Source organism: Punica granatum, chromosome 2, assembly GCF_007655135.1.
Source record: "Punica granatum isolate Tunisia-2019 chromosome 2, ASM765513v2, whole genome shotgun sequence".
Classification (NCBI taxonomy): domain Eukaryota; kingdom Viridiplantae; phylum Streptophyta; class Magnoliopsida; order Myrtales; family Lythraceae; genus Punica; species Punica granatum.
Window position 1 is genome coordinate 28,376,114 of NC_045128.1, and position 19,952 is coordinate 28,396,065.

General features: G+C 39.1%; 2 protein-coding genes across 2 annotated transcripts; both read right to left on the reverse strand.

Moving 5' to 3' along the window:
• Positions 1-10,033: 10,033 nt before the first annotated feature.
• On the reverse strand, positions 10,034-11,429 carry LOC116194653 (GEM-like protein 4). The gene is made up of 3 exons (XM_031523513.1): positions 11,042-11,429; positions 10,669-10,943; positions 10,034-10,572 (listed from the first exon to the last, which is right to left on the reverse strand). Exons 1-3 carry the CDS (start codon positions 11,247-11,249, stop codon positions 10,384-10,386), a joined length of 672 nt encoding a protein of 223 aa, XP_031379373.1. The 5' UTR covers positions 11,250-11,429; the 3' UTR covers positions 10,034-10,383.
• A 4,606-nt stretch (positions 11,430-16,035) lies between these two features.
• Positions 16,036-18,654, reverse strand: LOC116196845 (UDP-N-acetylmuramoyl-tripeptide--D-alanyl-D-alanine ligase-like). Its single transcript, XM_031526760.1, has 4 exons — positions 18,094-18,654; positions 17,380-17,777; positions 17,131-17,234; positions 16,036-16,632 (listed from the first exon to the last, which is right to left on the reverse strand). The coding sequence occupies exons 1-4, from the start codon at positions 18,518-18,520 to the stop codon at positions 16,044-16,046; spliced, it is 1,518 nt and encodes a 505-aa protein (XP_031382620.1). The 5' UTR covers positions 18,521-18,654; the 3' UTR covers positions 16,036-16,043.
• Between the last annotated feature and the right edge of the window lie 1,298 nt (positions 18,655-19,952).

Sequence of the window (19,952 nt, forward strand, 5' to 3'; positions counted from 1 at the left end):
CGTTTAGGGCCTCAAACAGACAATTTTATGTTAATTAGGGTGCTTTTTACAATTTTAGGAAAGTTTATTTCTTTTTATGCAATTTAGTTTTTTAACCCTATTTAAGCTTTGTGTAAGCCCTAGGGCTGGAGGAGTTTTTTTATTATCAATAAAAATTAGAGCTTTCGTGCTCTTTGCCCAATTCTCGGATTTGTTCGAGTTGGATGCCAATTGCCTAGGTATTCGAAGAATCAATAGGGAGTTGAAGGTCGTAGTTCCGGTATTCGTGTGCGAATCAACGGGTCTGTGATAGGTTATTCGCGTGTACGCTGCATCAGTTGGTATCAAAGCCGCGTTCGTTCTTGGATCAACGATGCCGCCCAGAAGGAGGGATCGTCAAAAATGCTCTTCTTCTTCACCCAAATGACCTTCAGTATCATCATTAAATATGCATTTTGGATCCCAGTAAACCCATGAATCAACATGTTCAATATCTTCATACTCAAGATGATCCTCCTGCCCATCTAGATCATATCCTTCAAGATTATCCTGCCCATCTACATCATATCCTCAAGATTATCCTCCTCACCAACCTCATCATCATTCCTTCATAAAACCAAACAATATAGTAAATATAAACCTAATAATTCAGCTTGCAACAATTAAGACAAATCAGTGAAGACAACATCAGCAACAAAAGGTTGCAAAGCTCACATTTTGGAATGAAGAACAGCAGAGGAGATCGAATTGGACCAATTCAAAAATCCATCACCTCATACCAAATAGAAAGCATAAATAGATATATCAAGAGAGAGGGGCAAATGAGACTCAGATGAAGTTCCATAGAAGTGGAACACACAAACAATCAACAGCTACTGCATCAAAACATTGCTACGGTCAGTTCCATAGAAGCTGGAGAAATGGCATTGAACTATATCAGTAGCTACTGCATCAGATCATTGCTAGGGTGATTTATTCTCTTCAGCGATTCATGGCTCTTTTTTCCCGGTATTTGGTTCTTGGGTTCATTCCCAATAACCTCAACTGACCAACAACAAACCATTCCATTTGTCCCACAAAACCCCCCAAAAACAACCCAAAACCGCCCAAACGACAAACAATCAGGAATTAAACTGACCTGCTGCCTATGTGCAACGCAGCAGAACAGCCTTCGAGCGCTCAAGGCAACTCCCGACAGGGGTTGATCCCAGGTGCTGCTCACCAGAAAATGACCAACAACCACGATTGCAACTTCGGAAGATCACGGGCGACACTCTCAATTGCAAAAATCTTGGGGCGTTTGGGTGAATTTGATGATTGGAGTGGAAGCAGGGAGCTCAATTAGGGTTTGATCGAATAGCAATTTGGAGCAAAAAGCCTTTTACTTGAAGGACGACCAACTGTGGCAATTAACAGCGTTTAGAGGCACGTTCCGTCAAGGACCTGTGCTTTTTTCGAACGGAAAGACCAAATCGTTCTAACGTTTGAAACGTCCGAACCAATTAGTACATAAAATATATTTCAGGGATGAACTTTCCGTGAGGTGTATATTTCAGGGACCAAATTGTCAATGTTGTCTTTTTAATTTAAATTTTTAAAAAAAAAAATTGTAAAATAACTTTCCTTAAAAACTTATTCTTTTTTTCCATTAAATTTCAAAAAAAATAAGTGGAAAATATACATATTAATTGATAATTTAATTTTCAATAATATTAATTAATTTTATTTTTTGTTAAACCCGAAATAATATCCGCAATTTAAAATTTTAAACTTTAATTTTTAATAATAATAATTCAAGAATTTTAAATATTATATTTTTCTCAAAAGCGAAAATAAAATTAAAGAATATATTCATTTCAGTTTTTGAATATTGAAATATTTTGTGGGACCCCAATTGAAATGGGAATTGGGACCAAGCAATGGAGGAGTGAGCCCCATGCGACACCAAAGTGAGGCCCCCCAAAATGGGAAGGCATTGTGGACCCTCTAACGCTAATTCTCCAAGATACTAATTGGATTCTTCTTTTTTTTTAGGAGTCTGTATTGTCTGATAAATGCACTGTCTTATGAATGGCTTTTTTAGCCAGGCTGGAAAATGAGCTAAATAAAACAAAATTTTCATTCATCCACATCCTCTATATTCTCTCTGCTGCATAACACTAATTGATCCTCCTAGTCTTCCTAGATTCACCATTGGATTTTATATTATCTTTCTGATTGATATACACCATCCGTTAAGTGCATCATCTGCCAGAATATTCTAGCCTACGGGTGGATGTGGGTTGGCGTGGAATTTTCCTTTGTTTGGATATTATTTTATGAGGGAAAGGGAGGGGAGGGAAAGAGAGGTGAGGGAAGGGGAGGTAAATTTATTAGCCTATCCAAACAAAGAAAGTGTACCCATTCCTTTCCTTCCATTTTTTGCAACCGAAAAATAGTGTAATCTTTATTCGACCCCACCAACAGTATGCAATCGGGATCTCCCAAATAAACTTCTAGGATACAAAATGAAATCAATCCTGTTGGAACTGTATGATCACATAATATTGTTCTAAATCTTTTGCAGTAGACCGAGAACAAGAGAGATTTGAAAGAGATGAGTAAAGAGGGGAGACAAGAGAGGAGAGGTGAGACGAGAGAAATTTTGGTGTGAATATTTCGCTTATACCTTCAAATGTGGGTTACATCAATTTTATAAAACAATTGTGTATCTCTTCGAAAAGAAATGTCCATCCGGATTGTCAGTGATGACTTTACTCGCAATAGTTAATGTTTTTTTTCCTTTCAGACATATTAATTAGTAATAATTCTCATCTCTCAAAATTTAGAATAATATTTTTCAATTTTTACATATTTATCCCATTTTCCAATATTGTGATAACTAATGGTCAACTTCAATTAATGAAGTTTGAAAGTTCCCCAACAATCATCCCCAACACACAATAACAAAACAAAGAATTGGAAGAAAATATATTCGACATGTAAATCTATTTTTTAAATATTATTTTCCTAAATTATTACCTATTTAATAGTATTATTTATTATTATGCGGTATCCCGTGCATGTTCGCCTACTATATTATAGATCCTCTAAGAGCGTTTGCTTTGCTCAACCTTCTCTTTTCATTACGGAAAATATCATAATACTTGTGTCACGACCCGAAATTTCTGCAGAATTTTCTCTATATTTTTTTAATATCCTTTATCACATAAACTAGTCATATAAAAACATGTTTTCCATAAACCCAAAATATATATATAACCAATCTAGCAACCTCTAATATATATATATATATATATACACACTTCTCAAAAGAGAGTAATTTTTCTCAACCACATTACTAAACCATCTAAACAAAAGTTTCAGGTCATAATATATTCAAATACATTATATACAAAAAGAATACATATCAAATAACTAAGATCCCTACTTAGTTTTCGAGCAGATCCCCAATATCGACAATGGTTCTTCCACGCAGCTAGAAGCTTATCTGAAAAAATATATGCAAGGTGGGAGCTGCATCTCTGTGAGCACTATATTCCAAGTAAAATGATTTACTATTAAGTAATAATTATATTTTTAAACGACCAAGTGTTTATATAGATAACACTAGTATACCCAAGTCCGTCATTTAATTCACTAACATAGCATAGTATACAACACATACAAGGAATTACTAATTTCATTCTTAAACAATCAATTATCTCTATAACCATATAATAATATTAGAATCAACCATTTCTCTAATATCCAATATCACATAAACATCAAATATCCGTTCATTTAGCATTCCATAGCAAATCACTATACAATCACTTAACAGATCAAGCTTAGCAACAACACGACTTTCGCAAAACAACCTCAGACAATTTTAACCATTATCATATTTCCAGCAATCAGACAAGACAAACAATATACAACGAAACCAATCAATATAACCATAGGGTCGTATTTCCTTGCAACAAATTAGGACGGTACCGTGACCCCACACATCTCACTCATGCCCCTTTTTTTTTCTATTCCGCTGGGTCCAGCTGCCATTCGTGCCCCATCATGTAGCTTATATCCACATATAAGCAATCTATACCCTCCATACAATTATTTACCAGCTAAAGCTCTTGTAAAAATCACATAATCTCAAATAGACGACAACAACACAAACAGAAACATCTCTCAAATCCTTTTACATAGCCTAGCAAAACTCATTTCTTAATCTCTAACTATCACAATATTCCTCTTAAATAATTTATATAATTATAGTACATCATTTTACGAGGGAATAGAGTACTCACCGAACTTGCTAAACTTATTTCACTGAGTCAAAGCCTTTCGGTGCATGATTTTGATCTCATCCATCGCTTATCATTTGAAGCATAAAATTAAATTATGAATAGCATAATAATATGACCATACATATCGATGTTGGTAAGTTTCCTTCTTGATAGGAATAAGCCACATCGATACTTCCATAATCAATCCCATTTCTATTTTATCCTCTATTACCCACCAGCCCTATCAACGTGTAACTTAATCACTATAACCTAATCATGTAACACCATTATTTTACATCACTACCTACCTTTAAATCTTTCTAGAATCACCACTTAATAGTTTTTAACCTCCACGCTTTGCTTAAGCAATTTAATGGAGAAAAATATGTGTTTCAGTTATTAACAAGATGTTTAAGTTAATAAAAGAATTGATTTCAGTAGTGGAATTCCATGAAAAAAAATAGCTTCTCAACTTGTCCAAGAAAAACAGGCTTAAAAGTAAAAGAAGCTCAATCAAAATTGACATCTCATCTCATCCCTTCCGAGATATCCACATGCATTCATCAACCAATACATCTCCTCGCCCACCAAAACGTTTATAATAATTTATACATGTCAATCACTCCATTTACTTTCACATATATAACATAAATCATATCAACTTAGAATATGTTGCAAATCATATCCAACGGTTGGCCAATTCAATCAGCCAAGTTCAAGCAAAGGGGTGCAAGGAATTCTAAGTACTTCCCTTATTCTAAAATACTAATGAGCAAGTGCTTAGTCACACAATCCACCACATAATATCACCATAATGCATGATAAATTCCCAAATCAACTTCATACATACCCTGCTATCAATCACAACAAGTCAAGTTAGCCAAAGAGCATACAGATTTCTATCAGTACGATCCAATTCCACTAAGACATACATACATATATATATATATGCCTAGAAACTTACTAATTCAATCAAGAGATTTGCTCCCTGCCTCAAGACTGAATTATTAAGCTCATATGAGTGACCAAACTCATTCCAACAATAGAATGAGACTAACTCCCTATATATTCGACTCAATTTGACATTAATTAGGAGAAAAATAACCAAATTACAGCTATTAAACTTCTCAAACCTGAACCAAACTGAGATGAATGCAAGGATAGCCATAACTATGCCAAACCTAGTGAATATGAATGTTTAAATCATAGACAATCAACTTACAAATCAATAATTCCCAACTTAGTCTTCTTCCTCTTCTTCTCCAACGTGTCTTCTCAACTCAACTCACTCCTCCCTCTCTCTCTCTCTCTCTGTTTTTGCTCTATTTCTTCTTCGATTCAAAACAAAATAATAAAAAGGAAAAGAGAGAAGTCAATGTCGGTGGATTCTCAAGGAAATACGAGGGGAAGAATGTTTGGCCACATGGGACCCTTTGAAACCTCTTTTTCTTCTTCTTCTTCTTCTTCTTCTTTTCTTCCAGCCACATAAAAGTGATATATAATATACATATATAAGTATATGTATGTATATGATTATGTATGCAGGTTTTAAAAAAAAATGATGGGTCTCACATTTCATTACGGAAAAACCAAGCACTTTAATTGGGATGGTTATCTTTGAAAATATCATAATGCTTGTAACCATCTATGTGATAGACTTTCTCTCATTCAACTCAAAGCTCGAAGTTGTAGGAAGCGATTTTATATTTCACTTGATGTCCATTTCTGGCCAATAAAAATAACAAATAAACAAAATTCATGGACCCTTTATAATATGTATAGCTGACACACGAGTCCATCTCATATATATGTTGTCTGATAAGTGCAGTGTCCTATCAATTATGGCATAATTTTCATTTCATCCACATTCCCTATATTGACACACGAGTCCATCTCATATTTATGTCGTATGATAAGTGCAGTGTCTTATCAATTTTGGCGTAATTTTCATTTCATCCACATTCCCTATATTCTCTCAATCTCTGCTGCAGAACACCAGTTGTGATTTGGATCCTCCTAATCCTCCTTAGATTCACCATTGGATGGAATCTCCCGAAAATCTAGCTAGTGATGTTCTTCTCAGTCATATTCCACCGTATCCCTATATCCTCTCCCTCAAATTAATATTTCATAATCTTGATCTTTACGGATCCTAATTAACACTGTATATATAAACGTACCGACCACCTGAACCCAATGGACATCCCGCAATACACACACACTCCCCATCATCATACATACCGATTGATCGCTCGAGCATTCTCGACCGACTACTCCATCTTGAGATTATAATTGAGATCGAGTGCTACCAGTTTTTCTTGGAAACACATAAATATGGACAACGACATCGAAGTAAGCATCAGTCAGATGTTCGAGTCTGCGTGTGCTGTCGCCGCCGGTCGCGTGTCTCTCTATGATTATCTGGATGGCTTAAACCACGACAATAATACTCAGGACATGACTCTGGAGGATCTGCGGCATTCTCTGGACGAAGAATTACCAATCCCAGTAGCTGTTACCGAGGGTGAAGAAGCAGACCGCAGACTGTCAGCTATCATCCCACCCTCAGGTGAGGCGGGCCAGAAGCGAAAGAGGAAGGAAGCAGTTGGCGATCTGGTGGACCAGAAGCCCGAGAGGAAGAAACCGGTCTCCTGGACTGAGGATGATCACAAGTACGTAAGTCACGTAGTGATATTTTCTATTTTCTTCTAATATTACCCGAGCGTTCTTTATATATTTATTTTCTTTTATTGCAAGGAATCGTCACACATGCTTGCGTTTTCCAAGAGTTTGGCCGATAGTTCTAGCTCGGCATAAAAGCACAGCTTAGATATTAATTACTAGTTCATATACCGGGATAAAAAATGTGCATCTATTACTATTAGTCCATGGACAATTTTGTTGCCCATTCTTCGGTATACATCAATTACTGGCTCTAATATAATAAATTCATATATATATATATATATATATATATTGATCCGTGCTTTGTGACAAATTAATATTCTTGACAAGCAGGATATTCTTGCTGGGATTGCGCTACTTCGCTACCCTGGCAAAAAAATGGAAGAATAAGAAATGGGAGATAATTTCGACGTATTTCCTGACAAATAAGAATACAAGCGAACTTGCAAGCCATGCCCAAAAGTACTACAAACGGCAACAGCAAAAGGGAGAGACGAAGAGGAAGAGCATCAACGACACAATCCTTCAAAAGGAGGACGAGGTCAGACTCAAGCAGTTGATCCGGGAAAACCTCAGAGCCCGGAAGCGGTCCCAACTATCCCAACGAGGGGCAGCACCCACCGTGGTGCAGTCCCATGCAGAACAGGAGCACGAGCAACACCATCTTCATCAGATGCCCGGGATGGGGTTCCCAACAGTCCCTAGGCTGAGCTTCGGTGCATGTGTTCAGACTCATCAGATGCAGCCCACTCCGCCTGTCTCTTGGAACATGGCGCCAAATACACCCAATTGCACATCTTCAGGAGGAACTCTACAGATCCATCAGAGAACCAGCCATCTCGCGCCCGCTTCTGGTCTCAGCTGCGCCAATACAACACCGCATACACAATCCATCACGCAGGAGTTTCAGCCATCGCCCACTGCTCAACCAATGGTCCAGCCCCATCTCCGGCACAATACTACTAATCTTTGTTACAGATTATTCCAACTGATTATTATTATATGGAAAGCAGAAATTATGCTGTTGCAAGACCTTACTTTGAACCAAATGGAGTTTATGCTGTCAGTTTTGAGGATAAATTAGTTAATAAGTGATCCTGTTTGTTTGGACAGGTGCAACACCATCTTAATCAGATGCTCGGGATGGCAGCTCCGGCTTTCTCCAGGCCGAGCTTCGATGTAGGTGGAGGACATACTCAGATGCAGCCCATGGCGCCAAACACACCCAATGCATATCCTCGGGAGGAACTCTTCAGATCTGCCAGAGGACCCGCCATCACACGCCCAGCTCTGGTCCCACCTGCGCCTATTCAAGAGCTTACGCAATCCATCAGACCGGAGTTTCAGCCAGTGCCCACTGTTCAACCAATGGTACGGCCTGCCGTCCCACACCCGGCTCTTCAGTTTGGAGGACCTGCCCCTCTCGTCAGATCCATCGGAGGACCCGCCATCACACACCAGGCACTGGTCCCACCTGCACCTATTCAAGAGCTTACACAATCCATCAGACTGGAGTTTCAGCCAGTGCCCACTGTTCTACCAATGGTACGGCCCCATCTCTTGCACGATACGATTGATGTTCGTTAATTAGAAAGAATTTCAACTGATTATTATCATAATGAAAGGAGAAATTATGCTGTTGCAAGACCTTACTTTGAACCTAATGGAGTTTATGCAGTAAGTTTTGAGGGTAAATTAGTTGATAAGTGATCATTGTTTGTTGGACAGGCACAACGCCGTCTTGATGAGATGCTCGTCATGGCAGCCCCAGCAGACTCCAGGCCGAGCTTCGACGTATGTGGTCAGACTCAGATACAGCCCATGCCACCAAACACACCCAATGCACATCTTCGGGAGGAACTCTTTAGATCTGTCGGAGGACCCGCTGCCCCTCACCCAGGTCTGGTCCCACCTGCACCTACTCAAGACCTTACACAATCCATCAGACCGGAGTTTCAGCCAGCGGCCACTGTTCAACCAATGGTATGGCCCCATCACCTGGACACAGTGCCACTACATTGATGCCGCCACTAATTGGTTGGGACGACTGTTCAATTCAGAGCTTCAACATTTCCGGTGGTACCACCCTGATATCTCCAGTGGTTCAGTATCAACAAGTCCAACCATCCTTTTACTACGACCAGCACATGTGCAGCTTTTCAGACCATGCCTATGCCAAAAGCACCACTGAGGTGGAGCACCGGCGCATATGAGAAACAGCCTGGCTGCTTGACCATATGGACTGTCTTCCATATAGACACAACTTCTTGCATGATCCATGGGAATCATTAATTCCTTTACATCTGCGTTTAGTAGAATGTCTTCTGTAAACTTAGAGATTCTTGTTACCTCTAATGACTAAAGTCGATCAACTTTATCAATACTTTGGTCGAGATAATTAGCGAAATTGTTAGTATAACCTTTGAAAGATACTAGAGGAGCAGAGATGCAGTCTCTAATTTCGAGATTATAGAAACTTCCTTCTTAGCATGCATGGCAATGATCATTTAGATTTACTTTCCTTAAATTGATTGTTGGATGTGTACCAAAAAGTAAGTTTTTAAGTAGAACAAAAAAGTGGACTCTTACCTTGTAACGGATTCGCCACTAAAATAGCAGACACTTTGGATCTCTGCCTGCATATCCCGACATTTCGGATCAAGATGAAGAGGAGGCCTGCATGGGATGAGGAGGAGGCCCGCTATGGTACCTGCTGTGGTTGATAAGTTGCAACATGAAGCCTTTATGAGTCTCGCCCAACCCAAGCTTTTCCACTGTTAAAGAAATGTTCGGTCTTGATTGGAGTGCAATCACTCCCTGCATATCTCATGAACATGTAATTGGAACTTTAGAAAATGAATCTTCGTGTACAACTGATGGACATGACCTAAGCTCCATTTTCACGCTAAACTATGCGGAAGATTTGCTCATCCTGCCATTCTTGGAAGGTGCGAGTTCTTCAGTTATCATTCTGGCTCATTCATTCAATGATCATTCTGGTCCATTCTGTATCTTTAGAGGGCAGCTTCCCTGATTCATTACCAGAGAATCCAAGAGGTGGAGTGCTGCTAAGGAATTCTAAAAAATGTTCGAACATGATAAGGAAACATCAGACCTTAGTTTATCATCTTTTGGTGGTGACTAAAGCTCGCAGAGCCGATCAAAGTACAGAATAAAAGCCTAAAACTGCCAGTTTGAAGTTTCATTTAAGTTGCAGATAAGCTTCCTTAGCACAGCATTGTGTATGTATTCCTTTCCAGCTGGGGGAGATATTCTTCGAGGATGACAGACCATTGATGAAACTTAAAGCAGATTCACATTTCTCGGTAACAAAGTTCTTTACAATTTGTCAACCAGCTAAAGATGTTGATATTCTCCAAATTTACATGTCATAAGAAATTAGGACAAAGAAGAAAATGAGAGTTTTTCCTAAAGCACAAAACTACCATTATTTATCACATCTATGCTCGAGGAAGAGTGCCTGCTGAAGATATTTCCAGGTTTTCTGATAATTCAGGAATCCCATGAACCAGAAGTCGAAGTTGTCTACAGTAACTATCTGTATGTACTTCTGGGATGGTTTCTCGACGTTCTCACTTTGGTTTGCTCTCTCTAGCTTTGATAGTGGGATCAATACCTGCGGAAAAGGGAAAAGGCAATCACGTCATAAGGTTGAACCAAAAGCACATCCGTTGGTTTGCAAAATTGAAAAATGGAAAGGCTTCCTTTTTACCTTGTAATGCACCTTGACGGTGTCACCATTCGGACAGGACAGCTTTAAGGATCTGTGACTGAAGAATGCTATGTTCCTGGTGGAGATGAAGAGGAGGCCGGCAATGGGACCCGCTGTAGTCGACAAGCAACAGTGTGAAGCCTTTAGGAGTGTCTCTTTTTTAGAGACATTAAACAGTGTCTTGAAAACTTTCTCCCTTCCACCCACTTGAAGGAATCGAACACCCAAGCTCAGCTTCCCTTTCACTGTTTCTGATATCTTGGGACTCGACCTCACTAGAAACATGTAAAGGTTGAGAGGCTAATCAGTATGGTCATTTCTTAGAGGAATAATAATCAAGTATCATAACAAACAAAGTTTCATGATAAATTACCATGATCTCGGAAACTGTGAGCAAAAACATCAGCCTTCTTCCCGAGCTTGTTCATCCTCTTAAGCATCGAACCTTTTCCTAACTTTTGCAATTGATCACCACGCTTACTGGATCGACATTGCATGGAATCAGAATCAGTCAATAATAAGGATCCTGAGATCACTGGAATCCCGATCACTTGTTCCATGAATTGTTTCCTCATCTTCATTCGATTAATGAATGGCTTCAGATGACTTCTCTTGCGCTCCGACTCTCCGCTTCTTCAAATGGGAGAACAGTAGGAGAAGCCCTTTAGAAGAGAAGCATATGATATGGACCACCAAGAGAGAACGGGAGAGACAGAAACTTGAGTTGTGAGGATCGGTTTGATTTAATGTGTATTTATAGAGCATGAAGTCGGACGGGTGAATCGGGAAACTTTGTGACTCGGACAAGGATCACCAACAGAAAAAAGGGGAGCAGACATGATGAGCATATAATGGCAAATTTTTTGTAGGACGATGCTGCTTTTTTGTCTAAAGAAAAAGAGGTTATTGATGATAAGTGGAGATGACGCCAGGACTATGAGGTTGAGTCAAGAGAAAGATGATTGCGTGTTTTCTTCTCTTTAACTTTGGATATTCGCTTCCAGCCTTTATGATGTCGGAGTCTGTTTTGTTTCCATTTCTTTCCATCACAGAGTACATACAAAACATTTGCCGAGGACCAGAAACTATGGGATGAAGCCTTCACAAAAAATGTTGATCCAGTAGATGCTTAGAACTGAAAAGGAGTCCTCAAGTGATATTCCATTTTCCCGTTTCCAAGAGAACTCGGAGACTCATACTGCAGCAAGCTGTGACAGTTACTATGATCAAATCCTTCAAGGTTAAAGCCTAAACTTCAATTCCACCAAAATAAAAAATTAAAAAGAAAAGAAAAGAAAAATCCTAAACTTCAATACTTAGTTACAGGGCTGCTGGGGATTTCTAAATGCTTGCAAAAGGTGGGGGAAACCATACTTTATTCATATGCATAAAGCAAATGGATGCATCATAGCCACATCAGACCTATGACCAAACCCACATGGAGCTGACCGAAACTTTATTTAATGTATAGAAAAGTCAAAAAAGGATAAATCATATGTTAAAAGTTGTTGGTTGGGGTAGGCTAGCGTTCATATGAGCCCCAACAACTTGCAAAAGGTCAAGCCATTATGTTATGAATATCCACAGGTATTCTGCATCCGATGTTCTTTGCTTCCTTAAATTTTAATTATATCTGCTGTCGTGTAAAAACTGTAAGAAGGATTCTTTAGCTTTGTTTCGTTCACCTAAACTAACTGTCGCTTCCATATAACTGTTTTTAAGGAAAAGGAAGTCAAATAGGAGAAATTTCCAAAGCCTTATGACTCAGACATAGATCAACCATACCACGAAAAAGGGAGACCAGATATGATGTCAAATGGGAACTCTTTAGGAGGATATGATGCTGTCTCTGGCTTTCAAAAGAGGATCTTTAGTGTACCATCGACATGGTAGTCCACTAGGAACGAGCTAAGAATTAAACTTCAAGGCAGGAGATTGAGGTCCCTTCACTCATGGTTGAAGCAACTCGTCGGAGATAGTACTCTGCTTCTAGGCTAGGGATGGGGTGATAGCCCTCTAAGATCTCAGTGGGGTTTCGATTAAGAGCCGCAAACCATTCGAGTCTTCTTGTGACTATGGTTCAAATCAGACATGGTCATGCGGAGTGGGGATCGATGTGTTGGTTCCCCCTTCAATTTTTACACTTTTTTTTCTAATGCTAACACGAATTTTGAATAATAGCACAGAAATGCACGACCTTCGGGTTTAGTTGCGAATCTAGCATACCGTCAAATGTAACGATAACGGCTGACGTGAACTTAACGGTGCCACTTGCCATAACATTATTAGACGAGTGGATCTCACATTGTTTTTATCTAATAAAAAAATAATTCTAAAAATAAAAAAGAAAAAAATTTTAAAAAAAATGGAGGAAAGGGGAGGGAGCCGGTGGTGGCCACCCTGGCAGCCGCCAAACCTCCCCTCCAAATCGGAGTCTCCGAGACTTTTTCAGTTCCGGTGGTGGAGGCTCCAATTGCAACCACCATCTCCCCAGTTGGGTTGTCGACCATCTCTGTTGTGTCCGACAATCCCGATTGGGGGGTGGTAGCCGCAATTGGGGCCTCCACCACCGATATCGAAGGAGCCCCAAATGGGAGAATATTAAAACTGATAGTGTGATTTTGTGGGATACTAAACTTTAGGAGATCTACGTCTGTCTGAATTTGATGGGAAGGAAGAAGTTGAAACATTGTTGACCCAACTCTAATTTCGTGGGTTATGAATTGATTTGTTTGTCGCCGACTTTGGGAGAGGCTTACTCTGCGTTGCATGTGAGGTGGTCTCCTACTAATTAAGCAAAATTTGTGGATGTGATGTGTACTCCCACTTATTAGGAAAAATGTGTACATTTTTCGATTTCTATGCACTTTTTACATGTCTCTTTGCTCCTTTACACATTAATTATGGAGCCCACTTTTCTTGTTATTGTGGTTCCTTTCGAAAGTATTATGTCAGGTGTTGTCGTCTAAAATCTGCAGAAGGGATCAATCATAGATTGGTGCTCTTTCGCGTGTATGATCCCTTTTGTAATTTCATTACAGCCGGGTCTGCTCATGGAACTTGTATAATCTCGGACTTTGACACCCGGGGATCGCAAAGGAGCATCTCTATTATACTTGATTCGAGGCCGTAGGATTGAATTGGGTTTTGTTTTCTGAACCTTGCTTTTGGTAACTTGTTTCCTGCATCGCTCCCATGCTCCTGGTATCATCTCGAAAGGCCGGGTCAACCAAAGACCTCTCTGTTAGAGAGTCGAAGACTCTGGAGTTGTCCTCCCCGTCTCCATGGGATAGAGTAAAGTCCTTGAAGGCTGAGCAAACAAGAAAGAGCACTCGCACGAAGTCGAATGGCCAAATTAGGACACCGAATGATTCTAGAATCTTACATTTAATTTTTGTTAAATTTGAAATACAATCAAGACGGTTGTCCACTTGGAGAGTGTTCGAGTGTCCTCCAGGACGAAACTCTGTCAAGCAACTTGCCTGTGATAACATTCCTCTGCTTCTAGGCTAATCGATGGGTAGTGGTCCTCTGAAATCTTGGACGGGTTTCTGTTACGTGCCCAACCAGTTCAGATCTTATTGTAACTATGACTCAAATTGGAATTGGGTCATGCGCACTGGGGATCGTTGCGTCGGTTCCCCTTTAGATTATAGGCGAAAAATAAAACAAATGACTCCTCATTTATCATCCAATGATAATCCAGTACATCCAATGCTCATGCAGCAATGTATCAGTTACAGTTCCAAAATCATATAAAGCTCCTACATGTTACCAAAAAAGAGCTTGTACATGCTACCCCAACTATTCAGTCTGCCAACCAAATCAAGATATAATATCGACTGGCGGAGAGTGAAGGTACGATGAGCTCTGAACGAATAAGATAGTAATGGCCCATGCATGGATCAAAATCTTTAAATGCTGCGAGTCTTCTTGTCCTTTATATTGATGAGCAAGTTGTAGTGCTTCTCCTTTTCCACTTTCTTTTTTTTCCAGAAAGTTGACCTTTGAAGCATGAAATCGAAGTAATACTTCATTCAATTGCAACTGAGTTGTAACTTCAATAGTATTTGCTTATTCCAGCATTCCCAAGAACGTCATGTCTTGATTTTGACATCTTGAATCGGTCGGGACCAGCCTTGAGATGTCTTAGGTCCAGTTCATTGCAATAAAGGCTGATCCTGGTCCCGGAAATCATGACTGCAGAAACGAGTTCTACAGTAGAACCACCTGCAACAGAAATCAGTAACAATATTTAGATTTTTCCAATAGCTCCTAGTTCCACGTACCAGCAGAGGTGAATCTCAACCAGTGAGCCCGACACATAGAGAGCTAGACAAAAGTTTCTAGAAGAACCTCATTTATCCGAATTTCAATCTCCTATAATCTATGGCTGCTAGGGAATTATTCATATGAAAATTGGAAAATGGCCACATCGGACCTGAGATGAACCCACTCAGAGTTGATTAAAGCTTAACAAGATATAAAGTCATGAGGACTAATCATAAGTTAAAGTCAGTGATGGGAGAGGATAGGGCTTGAGTGGACCCTTTCAAAAGCTCAAGGCATGATCTGATAGATTATTCACATAAATCTTGCATCCAATGCTGTCGACTTACCTTAAACAGTAAGCATCCTCAGTTTAGTGGAAGCTTTTATGAGAGCTTTCCTTCCTCTATATCAGCCTTATTTTATGATGTGATGCACAACTTGATCTCAAGGAGGTGAAATCATGAAATCAGCAACCTCAATTAACTGCTAGAAGCTAAATATTCATAACTGCAGCAAAGTAACTCCAGCAGTTACAAACAATATATTCAGGGTCACAATATAATATAATAAATTGTTATATGTTTTTAAAAAACTTCTTGGTGTGCTCAGCAAATTGTTTTTAAAATATCCCAAAACACTTGTTTTAGATAGGGCATTATTAAAAAAGTTTAATATATTTTTGAAAAACAAAACTCTTGTTTCCACTACGCGACCAACAGCATCGACCAGGCAACCACTGCTAGAACCTTCAGCATCTGGTCGCCAGTCGCCGGTGCCATTTCCAGGAAGGCATTTCACTCATCATCATACATATAACTGTGTAAAAGATGCACTTGAAACCAAAACATTTACGAACAATTCGAAATGCATCTTACCTTCACTCGCTGCTGATGAATCATCCTCCCCAGAAATAAACTTATCCTCAGGCTTCATTTCCAGTAAAATTTCTCTAAAGATATGGAAATCGATATATTCGTTGGGGAAGTTAACACTTCCTTGGCTTATACAAGCTGAGAAGATATATAACAGCACAGCAGCAGCCCAAAACTATAGATGCAACACTCCCCCCCCCCCCCCCCCCCCCCCCCCCCCCCCACATCTTTCTAATTAATCAGAGTTCTTGGGTAAAACTGAGTAGCCTTTGTCCTAATGGCTTCAACAACTTTCTCCATTTTCATTCCATGACTACCCTTCACCAGAACAACATCGTTAGGATTCAACATTTTCACAATCTCAACTGCCATTGAATCAGCATCACATGCATAAATAATATTCGACTCTTTCCTCAAGGGTGCATTCCTTGCAGCTCTAATATACCGACTCCCGACAAGCCCAACTATATCAACACAGCAATCAAGACAATACCTCAGCATCAACTCATGAAACTCATTATCACTTCCACCTAGCTCTAACATATCCCCAAGAATAGCAACTCTTCTTCCATTACATTCGATCCCTTTCAGGAGGTCAATGGCAGCCTTGGTGCTAATGGGATTGGCATTATAAACATCATTTATCATTTTAATGCCATTCTCCGCAACTTCCAGCTCTGACCTCTGTTTTACTGGAGTGAACTTTGACAGGGATGATCCGACCTGACCAAGAGAAACTCCCAGAAGAGTACCAACTGCTGCCGCCGCACATGCATTGAGAGCCAAGTGTGGGCCTGGGCTAGGTATCACAAACTCTACCCTGCAAAGTAAATCATTATAAAATGGCGTAATACTCCATAATAGTCAAGAATCTGGTAGGAACTGAATTTAGATGCAATTAGTTTCATAAACTCTTCATAACTAAGATACAATTGCCTGACCAATGTATAAGGCAACTGAACTCGAGGCACAAAAGCAAGTGGAATTAAAGTTGAAAGGGGCTGCAACAATTGTATCTTTCCATGAAGAAATTTATCTAAACAAGATGCAAGCAAGGGTATTAGTGTGTAGCTTAACTCCAACAAGTATGAATACAAGGAAAGAACTGAAACTGGAGGGATCAATTTTCTTTCCCAGTATTGCTGAAAAATAAATGTAGGCACAGAACACAAGCTGCTCGACACAAAGGAAAGCAATATGGAATTGGAACTAAAGTATTTCTAGGAGTCACTTAAAAATTTCGATATGTAATATCTTATTTGACTTATGATTGCCATAGAAAAGTAATTTGATTAATCAATCTGAACGGCATACATACATCTCATCAACATTCTCTAGAACCACTTGAACACCAAGCCCACCATCGGTACCTTCAGCAGCAACCAACCGGATATCAGATCCATTTTTTCGACCAAACAGCGCCTAAAAGAGACCCAGATAATCATAAATTCACGTGATGCAGCATCAACTCTCTCATTCAAAACAAAACAAAGAAACTGGACAAAAGCTAGTAGAGAGAGTAATTTTCTCAGCATGATTATTAAAAACTATTGAAACCCTCAATCACCTTTCTAACACCATCAGGAATTTGAAGGCCTGCAACTAGAGGATCATCTGCATTCAAAACACATGCATCTCCCAGCTTCGCTTCCTCAAATATTTCACCTTTCGCCACCGCAACCTCCTCTAAGTTGCGGAATTTCTCCAAATGTGAAGCACCAGCATTCAGGATCACCCTTATTGATGGCCTAGCTACTCTTGCCAGCTCCAAAATTTCTCCTTTTCCACTCATTCCCATCTCCAACACCACAATATCCGCACTCCTAGGAATCCCAATCAATGACAGGGCAACTCCGATTTCATTGTTCCAGTTCCCAGGACTCTGGTAAACCTTGCCATTAGAACTTTCAAGAATTAAGGCTATCATAGCTTTTGTAGTGGTCTTCCCTACACTACCCGTTATACCTGTCCAAATAACAAGACCAAATGAAAAAAACGCATATCCAATTGATCTTCAGTGCATATATTGAGATTTGGACCAGCTATAGTATAGACAAAAAAGATAATCATTTTCTGTGGAAATGTTTCCTCGCTTTTCAGTAAGTAGCACCGTGGAATGTACATTGGATTGGGAAAATTTCATACCTTCTATTTTCTGTATGAGGAACAACAGCTCAAAAACTATCTTCCTAACATTCTTCAGTCGTAGTAATAATCTCCACCCTATCATATGCTAAGATATCTAAGAACATTAAGCTTGACACTAATCATCAATTAATACCTATAACTTCACCGTCGAATCTGCTTCGTGCGTAAGAGCCCATCCTCGTGAGCGAAACCAAGGAATCGCCACTGACTTGCACGAACCCTTTGTCCCAATCCTCGCACACCCTATTACCAATGACTCCAACGCAGCCTTTCTCGCGCAACTGAGGGTTTACAAAATCGTGGGCGTCGAAGTTCTTGCCGGAAATGGCGAAGAACCACTCGCCGGGTCGGAGGGTCCTCGTGTCGGCAGAGACGGTCCCTGGAGGACCCCATTTCACGATCCTGCCGCCAACGGCTTCTGCAATCTCGGAGGCAGTCCACAGGGCGAGAGGAGAAGTGGTTGAAGTGTCGTGTGAAGCGAATCTGATAGTTGGGTTTGTGGAAGCTGAAACCCTAAGCTGGAATTTGGGAATTGGGATTGGATTTGGGACTACACTCATCTCATCAGTTCATTCGCCGATGAACGAAGAAAGAAGCTCGGAGCTGACCAACACATTGGGGCTCACTGAGAAATTGTTTGGCGCTTTTTTTTTCTATTTATTTAAATTTTTTCTATTTTCTGAAGGAAAATTCAATGATTGTTAAAAGAAATAATATATATATATATATATATATTAGTTTTCAGTTTCATCTAAATTGCACTCTAAGATCTATGTGTTTGTTTTAACGATCAAAATCATTTAATTTTAACTTTAATTTTAAATCAACACACTACACAATAAAAATACACATTTTTCAAGTCAAAAATTTGAACTTTAACTTTAACTCAACACACTACACGACAAAAACACATGTTTCCCAAGTCAAATTTATAATCCCAACTCATTTGTCATTTTTCACAATCAAAATCAAAATTACTTTAATTCTGAATCCAAACGCATAGTAACGGTTTGAGAGTAGACTGGAGAAGCATCCAACAAAAATAGTTTTTAATATTTTTTCTTTTTCAATTACAAATAAGACTTATGAGTTTAATAAAAATATATATATGAATCTAAATAAATGAATAAAGATACTCTCACTTACAAGAATTGATTTTTATAGTGCGTTTGGTCTTAAAGTTAAAGTAACTTTGATTTTGATTGTGGAAAATGACAAATGTTGTGTAATGTATTGAGTTAAAGTTAAAATTAAAATTTTTTACTTAAAAATATATATATTTTTATTGTGTAGTAAATTAAGTTAAAGTTAAAGTTAAAATTTTTGTGATTTTAACCTTAAAAACAAACGAGCATTCGTGTTTCTAAGACAATTCCAAAAAATTCCTCTCCCCCTTGGTAGCTAGCACTTAGTTCGAGTGGTATTTCACCTCTAACCACAGCTTCTCTGCTAATTCTTCAACATCAATCGAGTTGGACCTTCGCTAGTTTCACGAAAGTTTCATCCTGATCATGGATCACCCAAGTTCGAGTTCATAAGCAATGACAGATTGCCCTATGAAGACTCGTTTCATAATGCATACAATCATTCCGCTTATTACTTGGAACTTGTCCAGCCTCAATGACAGAATCCAGATATTATTTTCGACAGACATGAGAGAATGTAAGCAAAGCTTCCAGTATTGTTCTAATCATTTTGCGAAGGCAAACCTGCACGTAAAAAGGATATTTCTAAGAACTTAATAGACCGAATAGCCACCACAGGGGCAAATTACAAAAAAAAACTCAAATTTTGTAAAAAGTCTCAGTTTTGTCTTAAATTTTATTTTGTAACAAAAAAACCATAAGTTTTCTAAAATGTCTAAAAAATGACCTCCGTTATAACTTCCGTCAATTTTTGCTGCTGATGGTGGGTCCCTTTAACAGTCCACGTAGGTCACACGTAGGCAAAAATTGACGGAAGTTATAACGGATGTCATTTTTGAGACATTTT

Bases quoted from the DNA above. Each gene is read 5' to 3' on its own strand.
- LOC116196845 (XM_031526760.1), bottom strand. From the start codon at position 18,520: ATGAGTGTAGTCCCAAATCCAATCCCAATTCCCAAATTCCAGCTTAGG. The intron at 17,778-18,093 runs GTATTAATTGAT...TTATTTGGACAG, and splicing joins ATTCGACGGTGAAGTTATAG to GTATAACGGGTAGTGTAGGG. The intron at 17,235-17,379 runs GTGATTGAGGGT...GGTCTCTTTTAG, and splicing joins TTCCTGATGGTGTTAGAAAG to GCGCTGTTTGGTCGAAAAAA.
- LOC116194653 (XM_031523513.1), bottom strand. From the start codon at position 11,249: ATGAAGATGAGGAAACAATTCATGGAACAAGTGATCGGGATTCCAGTG. The intron at 10,944-11,041 runs GTAATTTATCAT...ACATGTTTCTAG, and splicing joins TCACAGTTTCCGAGATCATG to TGAGGTCGAGTCCCAAGATA. The intron at 10,573-10,668 runs GTAAAAAGGAAG...CCTTTTCCGCAG, and splicing joins CCGTCAAGGTGCATTACAAG to GTATTGATCCCACTATCAAA.